This window comes from Sciurus vulgaris (assembly GCF_902686455.1).
Source record: "Sciurus vulgaris genome assembly, chromosome: 2".
Classification (NCBI taxonomy): Eukaryota; Metazoa; Chordata; class Mammalia; order Rodentia; family Sciuridae; genus Sciurus; species Sciurus vulgaris.
The window spans coordinates 93,578,300-93,590,448 of record NC_136462.1 but is presented as its reverse complement, the minus strand read 5'-3'; the positions used below and the strand labels follow the sequence as shown (position 1 = coordinate 93,590,448).

The 12,149-nt window shown below is 33.9% G+C and overlaps 1 protein-coding gene and 1 long non-coding RNA gene across 4 annotated transcripts in view; one reads left to right on the top strand and one right to left on the bottom strand.

Annotated features, from left to right (window-relative positions):
* The window catches only part of CTDSPL2 (CTD small phosphatase like 2), a 50,319-nt gene that overhangs the window by 13,413 nt on the left and 24,757 nt on the right, over positions 1-12,149 (bottom strand). The window contains 3 exon segments of the mRNA XM_079127815.1: positions 9,231-9,320; positions 11,980-11,990; positions 11,993-12,090. Coding sequence (XP_078983941.1) covers positions 9,231-9,320; positions 11,980-11,990; positions 11,993-12,090 — 199 coding nt within the window.
* LOC306654354 overlaps positions 1-12,149 on the top strand; it is a 44,786-nt gene that overhangs the window by 25,292 nt on the left and 7,345 nt on the right. For 2 of the 3 annotated variants that reach the window (XR_013761940.1, XR_013761941.1), the window contains exon 1: positions 9,253-11,406. This is a non-coding gene — a long non-coding RNA (uncharacterized lncRNA). Of the gene's footprint in view, positions 1-9,252; positions 11,407-12,149 lie in introns of those variants that run through there. The other variant, XR_013761939.1, reaches the window with a different exon arrangement.

Sequence of the window (12,149 nt, the reverse complement as noted above, 5' to 3'; positions counted from 1 at the left end):
TGATACCAGGGATTGAACCCAGAGGCACTTAGCCACTGAGCCACGTCCCCACCCCTTTTTATTTTGAGACAGTGTCTCACCAAGTTGCTTAAGGTGCTCACTGAGTTGCTATGGCTGACTTTGAACTTGCAATCATCCTGCCTCCTAAGTTGCTGGATTAGGAGGCATGCACCACTGCCTGGATACACTTGCTTTCTAAACAATATTAACATTTCAAAATTATTTGGTATATTCTGAATATCCAGGTTTGGAGTGTGGATTGAAAATCAAATAATCTTACTTGTTTTAATTAAGGCACAAAATTACATTTTACTGGCAATTTTTTTTTTTTTATAACTATGGGTCTTTTCAAATTGATTTGCAAAAGTCAAAAGGATTTCATTTGTACATAGAATGTTTCATTTATCTAACATCCTCATTATCACTTGCTCTATATAGTAAAGTAAGAAAACCAGGGCTCTGACATTTGGGATTTGTTTCCTCTATACACAACACACTTCCGTTGCAGAGAAAAACTCCCCCGACTCCCTCCAAACCAAAACAAACCAAATTAAGTGATATTTCCAAATTCCAACAACTTAATGATTAGCTCAAGAACTCATTCTTCATTATGCATCCTACTACTTTCACTATATTTATATATAAAACACACTTTTTTTTTTTTTTTTTAAAAAAACACCCTTCTGTGGTGCTGTGGAGAGAACCCAGGGATTCATGCATACCGGCCATGAATGCACCTCCAGCCCAACATACAACTTAAAATTTCACAGTGCTTGCTGAGCAGCCACACATCTCTAATCCCAGTGACTCAGGAGGCTAAGGTAGGAGGATGGCAAGTTCAAGTCCAGCCTTAGCAACTTAGAGAGACCCTGTGTCCTAGGAGGGTGGAAGGGAAGTTGAAGATATAACCCAGTAGTAGAGTACTCCAGGATTGCAAAATAAGTAAATTTAACATTGCTTTCAAATGTGTTTGTTTACTGGAATGAAAGGAAGCACTAAACATAGAGGAACAAATTGCTAGAGTGTTTCTTTAACATGAGAAGAGTAACTGTTGACTATTAAAGTTCCTATCACAAACAGATTCACCATTTGAACAGAAAGGTGTTCAGGAAAGACTGAGTGGGTAATGAAAAAAGAATGTAGAAAGGTCAAAATAACAATGAGTAGGTCTGAAGTTAGGGCCATGTGATACAAAGGTGAAATCTCAAAAACTGAAGTAGAGATAAAGATACAAGACCAGCAGGGCCTACATCTTTTGAATATATTAAAGATAAATATGACGGCTGGGGTTGTGGCTCAGTGGTAGAGTGCGTGCTTAGCACGTGTGAGGCACTGGGTTCGATTCTAAGCACCGCATATAACATAAAGAATAAAATAAAGGTCTATCAACATCTGAACAAAAAGATAAATGTGAGCAGAAATACATACAAGAAGCACAAAGTATTGTCCAGTTGAAGCAGTATGTATAATATAAAGAGATTAATTTGATTTGTTTTGTTTTTTTGGGTACCTGGAACTGAACCCAGAAGCACTTTACCACTGAGCCACATCCCTAGGCCTTTTGTTTATTTATTTTTATTTATTTATTTGTTTGCAGTGCTCTGGGATTTGAACCCAAGGCCTTGCAAGCACTCTACCAACTGAGCTATATCCCCAGTCCCCTTTGTTTATTTTTAAGACAGGATCTCACTAAGTTGCTTAGGGCCTTGCTAAGTCGCTAAGATAGCTCTTGACTTTTCGATCCTCCTGCCTCAGCCTCCCAAGCTGTGGGATTACAGGCCTGCACCAGGCACCCAGCAAAAGAGTTTAATTCTTCAGAATATAATTACTAAGTGTGTCAGGTCACAGAGATACACAAACATATATATATATATATACACACACATAAGCAAATGCTTCTAAATGCTTCAATATCTATTCCACAAGTGCCTTTAGATCTATTTTTCTTCTAACTTTACTCTCATACAAAGATTCCTGTCCCGAGCTATCCATTCCCATTTTCCACCAAACCATCTTTCTTCAAACTTGTTGATTCTTAACTATGTAGTCTCCCAAAGATCAAAAGATCATTTCAATGTAGTGTACATGTTCTTCAAAGACTACAGTTCAGTATTCTATCTTTACTATGAATAGTTTAAATCTTTCTCACATACCAAGATTTTTTTTAATGTCAGAACTTTAAAAGCAATGAATATATAAAAAAGAACATTACATTAACAGTTCATTAACACTACTTGCTATGAACAATACTTCACAGCCCTGCACTTTACTTGGTAGTAAGACAATGAGAATTTCCCAAGTATACAGTACTAAACATTAGGTTAACAGAGCTAGATTTAATAAAAAGCAGTCATTTAAATAGAAACCCAATGGTTTATAAATTAAACCTCAAGAAATCTGCTAAGTTGTTTTAAAATGGATAAAAATAACCCCAAATGTTAATTTATAATTTTTAGTCCTTTATTGTGATATAGCTATATATTTAATTATATTTTAAAGAAATGTCAGAAATGCTAAATAAATAATTGGTTATAAGTATTGTGTGGTAAAATGCTAAAATTCAGTCAAGTTATTTCTATGATTTTGTCAAACTATAATCTTTTATCATAATAGTATGATCAAAAAGCAAAACCAAAAAAACCCTACCCAAACATAAGCAATTTCAAAACTGTTAGCAAAATGGTTTAAAATATTTTTGTGTGTGGGTCCTTTAGGAAAATATTTTCTAACGACACTGAAGCCTGGACAATATGACCCAATATCTAAAAGGAAATTCTATGATACCTTTTCCCATGATATACTTTGAACTTATTTGCTGCTTATAGCAACAGGTTTAAAAAACAGTAAATTCAGGGGCTGACGATTATAGCTCTGGATAGAGTGTGGTGTTTAGCATGCACAGGCCCTGGGTTCTATCCCTAGCACCAAAAAGAAAATTTGGTAGAATTCATCCACTTAAAAATATGGCATCTGGGGATGGGGATATAGCTCAATTGGTGCGTGCTTGCCTTGAAGGCCCTGGGTCAATTCCCAGCACACCAAAAAAAAAAAAAATGGCATCTGTTCTCCTTTAAAAGAGGCACTCAATGAGTGTATTTAATCAGCACTAAGAATTAAAGCAGAAGGGCTGTGGTGAGGATCAGTGTTAGAGCACTTGCCTATCGTGTGAGGCACTGGGTTTGCTCCCTAGCACCACATAAATAAAGTAACTAAGTGTATTGTGCCATCTATGACTAAAATAAATAAGGAAGCATTAAAGCAGAATGGCATAATGTGGGTATTATTTAGAATGAAATGTTATAATTAACTGAAAAGTAGTAGAATACACAGAGAAACATATGGCTCGCCAATTTTTACCCATCAATACACCTGTTTACTCATATGAAACGCATACAGTAACAGTACCTACCTCATATTAAATAAGAAATATTTTAAATTAGGATTAGGAAAATAAATGTAATAATGTAAAGCATTGGAATACTGCTCAGAATATTTAAAGTGCCAACAGCTATTAGTTATTAATATTATCTACTCATTATTTAAGTCATCAGTCACTAAAATAGCTGGAATGATGTGATTTTATGGGCAGAACTGGACAACCTGCAATTTCAAAGAGAAAGCCCTACAACTGTAATCTGTACTTGTGGAAGAGGGAAGTAATGACTGTGAGTTGACAATTTACCTATTTAACTTAGTTAACATTTTCTTAGCATCAAATCAGAGCATAGAGATAAAACCTCACACCTTCTCCAAGCAAATGTTGCTCAGGTAGGTCCTGTGGAGACCTCAACTTCATAACCACTGAGTTAGTTTAGTCATCTTTTGCTTCACAAAGTTCCAAAAATAAGAGGTAAATGGATACATGGGGCAAATGTGTAGCTGGGTGACTCTACGAATGAACAGGTAAATACTGAAACTTTAATGAAGCATGCTCAAGTAAAAACTTGGCCATTTTTATTTCTATACATTTAAATATGTATCCGCATATAGAAATTTTTCATGTGTTTAAGATTAGTATTTTAAAACAAAAAACATTTACTCAAAAAAATTTGAACTCTAGGGGCTGGGGAGATAGCTCAGTCGGTAGAATGCTTGCCTTATAAGCACAAGGCCTGGTTCGTCCCCAGCACCCAAAAAAAAAAAAAAAAAAAAAAAAATTGAACTCTAAATTGATAGGGAATGAAGCCTCTAATTTAATATGCTTAGTATTCAACTGTCATCACTTCTAAATTTTTAGACGTTTTTCAGCTATTCAACAAGAACTGTCCAAGCAGGTCATGATAATTCCAGCAATTCAGGAGTCTGATGCAGAAGGACTCCCAAGTTTAGGCCAACCATGGCTACTTAGTAAGACCCTGTCTCAAATAAAGGGCTGGGAATGTAGCTCAGTAGAACAGCACACTGAGTTCAATCCTCAGCATTGTTGGGGGGAGATGGGACACAAAAACAAAACCAAGAAAGTAGGAAAACTGAAGTTTTATCTGTATCTTTTTTATACCTGTAAATTAATAATAATTAGGATAGAAAAATTAGTACCAAATGCTTAACCATACTAATAAGGATGGGAAAGTTGCTTTAAAATTATTCTGAAAGTAGTATTTCTAATATTTATTTGTAATTGATTACTGAAATACTGTGCCTCATCAGCTAAAATATTATACTCAAATAATAAGTGTCCATGGCTCCAGAAGTTTATTTAAAGCACAAATACATGTACACTTTTGATGTTTCAACAAGCGAGGTTGAACTTGATATATCCTCAGCCCCTTTTATTTCATTTTGAGGTGGAGTCTCACTAAATTGCCAAGGCTAGCCTCACAATTTGTAATCATGCCTCAACCTCCTGAGTTACTGGGATTAAGGCATGCACCATTGTGCCCAGTGATATACTACTATATTTAACAAAATTATGCTTTATTAAACTCAACAACAAAATGCCTCAAGTCAAATTAGAAGAAGGAAAAATTCAAACTAAGTACTCCAAAGTTCTTCAATTTAAATGATTTTTTTTTTTTCCTTTGTGTGAGCAAAACAAATCTTACTTTTCTAGGAAAGGCTGTAGAGATGAGACAGAAGCCACTGAAGCTCTAATTCTCTTGTTCTGTGGTAATAAAATCACCCTAAACTCTAACATTCCAAGAAACTAATAAGAAAAAGGCTAAGCTTTGCTAATTAAGAGGTTCCCCACCCCACCTGTCCCCCCACCATACTTTTTCCCTTAAAACGCACACCTCTACCATTAAAACAAAGCCATCCTTTATAAGTAAGCTCCTACAGGGGCCCTCTATCTCTCCTTGGTGCTTACACAATCGGATTTCTGGACAGCTGACCCAAAGTTTTGGTGATTTTACTGATCTTCAGAAAGCCACTGACGGCTAAAGTCATACTGGGGAACAGAGAGTCAAAAATCAAGATGCCCCTGCCATACTTTACACAAAGAGAAGTTGGAAACACAGTTACGTTTGTCTGCACTGTGGTGAAACATATGCTGTATCTTCTTTTTGTCTTCAATCAGCCACGTTTGGGGCTGAGTAGCTCTATTAGATCTTCAAAAAACTGAGCTCCAGTCTTGATGGAGACAGAGGGAAGGTCATTGAGGAGGTGTTCAGCTCAAGAGCTAAGTGAAAAATGTCTTTTGATTCAGTCCTGCTTGTGGATAGAAGTCATCTTCTGGATGGAAGAGGGAGTGAGATGACCTAGAGTCTTGAATGGTGGATCTGCAGGAACAGAAACTAAATACAGTGGAGACCTCTAACTAAGTAACACAGAGATGGATTTCTGACAATGTGTCAATATAAACAAAATATAAAGACTAAACATGTGCACTGGAAGTGATTAGGCACTTGTTTTTCCAGATATCAAATGTATTTGAACCATTTTATGAATAAATGTTTTCCAATAATTATAAAACAAATTTTCAGGAAAAAGATTTTAAAAAATACCAATTCAAACAAAATTCTGTACACTTTGCCTTTGTGAGTCCCATGTCCTCATTTCAAAAAAGTCAGTTCTTTCAAGTGAATTTTTCTCCATGTATACAAAACTATAATCTGTCTACTTTGTATAGTGTCAGTAGTAAACACATATCAACTTTTACTTTGAGATGGATCTTTTATATTTTTATCCCTGATAAATGGAATAAAATTAATACTAAATAATTACCTGCTTTAAAAATTCTAAGACTTGCATTAATCAAGGTGAATAAACTTATCAATCAAAAGAAAAGTATCATGAGTCAGGAAATCTTTAAATGTTGAGTAGTGACACCTCAAAACTTCCCTCAAGCTCAGATCTGAAAAGAAAATCCAACTAGAAAAGCCCACAACCAGATTTCTGTGGATCTATTTAAAATTTTTTACATACTCTGTAACAAGAAATTTACTGAACATTTGATTACTTGCTTCACTCAGAATCTCAATATGTAAATTTACTGTATATACTCTCATAATTATCTATACCGTGGGTCAGCATAATGGCCAACTGGCCAATCCAGTCCACCACTTGTTTTTATAAAAAAGTTTTACTGGATACAGCCCTACTTTTTATTCTGGCTGCTTTCCTGTTGTAATGGCAGCAACAGTAGCTATAAACAGACACACGAAACCTAAACTATTTATAACTGCCCTTATAGAAAGTTTTGCCAACTCCTGATATCGACAATTAATAAGATATTTAATATAATTGAACTTGTTTTGAAATAAAAGAGGAAATGTAGAATTAAAATAGATATAGGTAACCATAACAAACTTACCACAAAAGAAAATAAAAGTCTGAAGAGGACACTTTATCTGGCCTAGATTCAGATAAAATAAATTGATCCTATTTTAACTCAGAGTGTATGTTTCAGTGTGTGTATGTGCATGTGCCTGTGTGTGGGTGTAAATGCTATGGAACTGACATATTAAAGAGGATACAGATGTCATGCATGTAAATATTCACCTAAAAATGATTAATTTTATGTCGTGTAAATTTCACCTCGATAAGGTATTCTTTAAATAAGAGTATATACAGTACTTTACAGGTTTCTACCTTTAAGTGGGCCACATTACAGTATAGTGGTTAAATATGTAAGTTACATCTTACCTAATAATGTGGTTTCTCCAAAATCTCTTAGATCATCTCAGACCCTTGTGTATATTTCTTCTTTGCCAGTAGATGGAGACAACACCACTGAAAGTTTAAAAGACATCATTCCCTGTTTAAAGGGAGCTTGCTGGTCTGAAAAAACTGGGGGAAACTCTAACCCAAAGATTTCTTCAGTTAATTGTTAAAAGCAGACAGAATGGCTATACCAACACCAGAAATCCAAAGGAATGTACCCAATTTTAACTATGGACATCCTCAAAAATTTACTAAAGGGGAACTAAACCCTGTCCTTGATGTAGTAAATTAGTTGTAATATTAAAATGCAATTTTCTCTATAACTTCTAAGATTCAAATTTCCTGCTCATTGCTATTTAGTGTTTATTTTTCAATTTCAGAAGATATAACTCAAAATATGTATCGAAAAAGATTTCTCAGAATTCCACAAAGGAACATTCAGTACATATATAATTTTTATAAGTACTAGTCATATGTACTGCTATAAGCCTTCTATTCAAACTAAGACCAACTATCCAGACCCACATGAAATAAGAACTTTTAAAAAGAAGAGGTAAAGCAGAAATGATGGAAATAAGAAAAATTCAATTTTATGGTCATTCTGAAAAGAACCAAATTTATCTCCTTTCCAGGTTTCTTATTTCACTATCAAAAACTACCGAAACAGACCAAAAGCCATCTTTCTGTACGAAATAAATTTCAAATCTGGAAGTGTAATAAGTCATCTCAAAATCATTATTATATTTTCAAATCACTTTCCTTTCAGACTCAAAGCACTAAAGCCACTGTTTTCAAATGCAATCTACCCAAAAATAACAAAACAACAAAACACCAACAAAGTATTAAGCTAAGAAGAGAAACCAAGTTGTACTATAATATTTACATTTGCAACGTGACTACTGTCCTTGAAGTCCACTACACAAAAGCAATGTATAATGTCTTAAGAAAAAGATTTGCCTGAAACCAACTAATAACCAATTCAAAAGGAATAGAAAAATCTTAAAAATCCATTTTTAAGCATATTTTGCTCATCATCTGCTTATGTACCAGGACTAACATCAGTTTACATAAAAGGAAGGTTAATATGGTATTCAGGTATTATCATACCTGTAACACCTCTCTAGGTTAAATTAGAACTGACAATTACTGCAAAAAAATCCTCTTATGCCGAATCATTACTAGATGATTTGGCAAAGTAGCCCTGAAGCACAAACTCCTATACAGCTGTGAAATTTCAGGATTCCTATGAGATAGCAACTAAAATCTGCCAAGAAAACTATAACCACATATAACTGCCTATATTAGAGCACATAAACAACCATAAAGACCTTTTTAATTATCCGCATGGTAAATGATCTGTGAATTTAGTTAATCCAGGTTAGCTTCCTCTTGAAAGACTACAAACTCTGATACTTTCCCAATCTTTCAACATATCATATATATGAAGTTAATGCTAATTAATAATACAACTGCCAACATAAAAAGGCACTTTGTAGTTTTCCAAGTGTTATTTGCTTATTAATTCATGCTCAAAATAGGGAGAATCTTAAAAAAGCTCTGCCAACACACATAATCCATGGTGAAATCTTAATGATACATATACTTTGCACTGTTACTTGTCCATCAGCTCAGATGAAAGAGATGTTTATACCCATACTAGAAAAGTGTCCTAAAATTCTGATTAATATAAAGCAGATCTATCAAACTACTATTTTGCACACATTACTATAGGAAATAAAAACGACCAACAAGGAATGAGTTTTCTTTTTATTAATTGAATTTTTGAAAAAACACCAGGTGTTAACCTAGCAAAGTCCTCTTGGGGAACTATGTCAGTGCTCCTGCCTCCACCTGCTGGCAAATAAATACAAACTAGCAGATTATCACTGGGTAAGAAAAGTTAGTAATTTTTTTGTAACAAATTAATGTTGTTTTATGTAACTATCTGACATGATGCTACTTTGTGTTAACAGGCCACTAAATATTGATGAACATCAATTAGGAAGTCTATAGAAAAACATGTTGAACATCACACCACACACACACAAATTTTTTTGTTTTGTTTTGTTTTTTACTCACAATGTTACCCTAACAGACCAAAAAATCAAGTTAAAATTTTTAAAAATTACCTGTATAAATGACATCTCTGGAAAAGGACCTGGAAAAGTAAGTGCTGCATCTTCTAGCTCATTTAGGCTACAATGCACTAGTGTTTCATCCTTAAAATAAAAAAACACGTTGAATGAATGAAACAAGATTTTTTTTTTAAAACACTTCAAATGACAATTTTATGTAGTCATGATCACCAAAAACATTTATTAAAGTATCCATTTGTATGTGGAATTTTCTGTATATTATTATATGTGGCATAGCAATTTAAAGATTTTCTAAAGTCAATGGTTTTCGAGTGCAGTTCCCAGGCCAATAAACAGCATCAGCAACATCTGGAAACCAGTAACAAAAGGAAACAAAATTCTCCAGCTCTACTACTAAAGGTTCATAAATGGGGGATGGGAGGGGGACTCCAGTAATCTTTGTTTTAAAAAGCTATTCGGGGGCTGGAGTTGTGGCTCAGTGGTAGAGCACTTGCCTACTAGCATGTGTGAGGCCCTGGTTCAATCTTCAGTACCACATAAAAATAAAATAATGGTGTCCACCTACAACTAAAGTATATTAAAACAAACAAATAAAAACAGCTATTTGGGGGATTCTGATGTAGCTTAAGTTTCAGAACCACTGCTCTGAGTTCTGTAGCTGCCAACTGTTAGAAATACATGCTTTTTTTTTTTTTTTTACCATTAGCAAATGCAAGTTTAGAACCTATTAAATATGCGTGTATATTCATATCCATACATGTATCTATATAGAGATCTCTCTACATACACACATATATATATATAAATACATATATATCTCATACAGCTCCTTATCTTCAAACTTTATAAAGAATCTTACTTCAGGAATAGATGTTTTTATTAGGAATACATTTCATCCACATTATGTAACTAAATAGCAGGCAATGAAAACTTGTCATCTTTTATTCCCAAATCCTGTTTCTCATTAAAAGAATAAGAAAGTAAGGATTGTTCAATGTAAGATAGGTGCAAATGTTTCTATCCTTAAATATGAATGCTTAAAACAAACAAAAAACCCCAAGCCTTCCATTAGTATTAATGACAACATTTTTTTTTTTTTAAAGCTGCTAGTGACTACCATCCTCCAAATTTTCAATATGTTTTATTAACCCATCAAGTCCCAGGTTTTCATTTCTGAGAACATAACAAATATTTAAATATTATTTCAAAGTTACCACAAGTGATATATTTGTTGCTCAATTTAAGTTTTTATAGGTGTTCCATACCTGGGCCAAAGGCCAAAACGGGTTAACATCAATTAAAATTAAACACCAATAATCAAAATTTTGTGATTCCACATCTTATTAACTTGTGTGTTTCTTTTAACCTTAAGTTAACAATGAGGCGGCAAACAGTATATGCTTATCATACTACTCATTTCAAGGTATTCTGCTAGCATCTTAAGAAAATGTATTCTCTTTCCTACAAATGAATCCTAACTAATTTTACTACTTCAACTATAGCCTATTAAAATCTATCATCTCCACCTAGTTCTCTAAGATTATTTATGCTCAATCTATCTTTTACACTGGAGTCAAATAATGTGGCAAAACATAATATCATAACTACATTAATGTTCCTAATAGTAAAATCTTTTTCATTTTTCACCTCTAATTGCATATCAAATCTAACTAATGATAGTTCAAAATATCTTTCTCTGTTAATCATCTACTATCATGAAACTGTATATAAGCAGATGGTTAAATGTGATGGCTACATATTAAACTGTATTAGCAAAATAAATGAACTATTCTATTTTAAAGCTCCTCTAGTACTCTAAAATAGATAGGTTTTGGGTTTTTTTGGTTCATTTGTTTGTTTTTGTTTTTTAGACAGTGGTCTTGTTCTGTTGCCCAGGCTAGCCTGAAACTCCTAAGCTAAAGTGATCCTCCTGACTCAGCCTCCCTAGTACCTGAGACCACAACCCATGCCTGGCTCTTAAAATACAAATTTTAAATCATATTTAGAACATATTAAGGCTTTAATAATCAGCATTAAGAGATTATGCTTTTGACACTATTTATGAGAACTTTTTTTTTTTAACCACTGAGTCACATCCCCATCCCTTTAAAAAATTTTTATTTAAAGACAGGATCTTGCTAAGGTTGCGAAGGCTGGTCTTGAACTTGTGATCCTCTTGCCATAGTCTTCTGAGTTTCTGGGATCACAGGTATGTGCCACCAATCCCATGGTGAAAAGTTTAATGGTATCATATAATATGCAAAAACAAAAACAGGAAAAGGAATATGGTGTTGCCATTAACTCAATGAGATGTAAATTATTTCTGGTCATTTGGGGAAACTTGAGAGGCTGACAAGAAAGAGGGAATCTAAATCTAGGCGCAATTCTAATAAAATGAAATTAGAACTTCTTGAAAGATAGAAAAACAAATCATGGGTCTGAGTATGTAGCTCAGTGGTAACGTACTTTCCTAGTACAACTGAGGCTGGCCCTGGGTTCCATTCCCCAGCACCAGAAAAACAAATAACAAATCACAAGGGTCTCAGGAATATGGGGGAGAAACTCGTTTAAATACAAACATTTAAAATCTAATTTATTCTCAAAGGATACATGATCCCAACCAAACTGCATTAGAGTATACTTAAAATATAAGAACACCCAGGACATCCTTATTTTAAGTGTGATGGCTACTTAATGTTATTCGTTGGTATTCTTTTCAGTGTTTTTAGTTTAAAAAAGAATTTAACTCCTTTATTCTTTCTACCTCTACAAATACACTTACCAGGTCTAAACTAAGGAGAATTCTGGTGTGCTTCTTGTTTTCAATGGAAGAGCAGGTTTCCTATTTAGTTGTTCTTCTGTCAGTGGTGGAACATGTTTGATGAAATAATAGCTATAAATCAAAGTTTAAGAAAATTTCAATAGCTCTACTTTTATAAAAATAAAGCATAT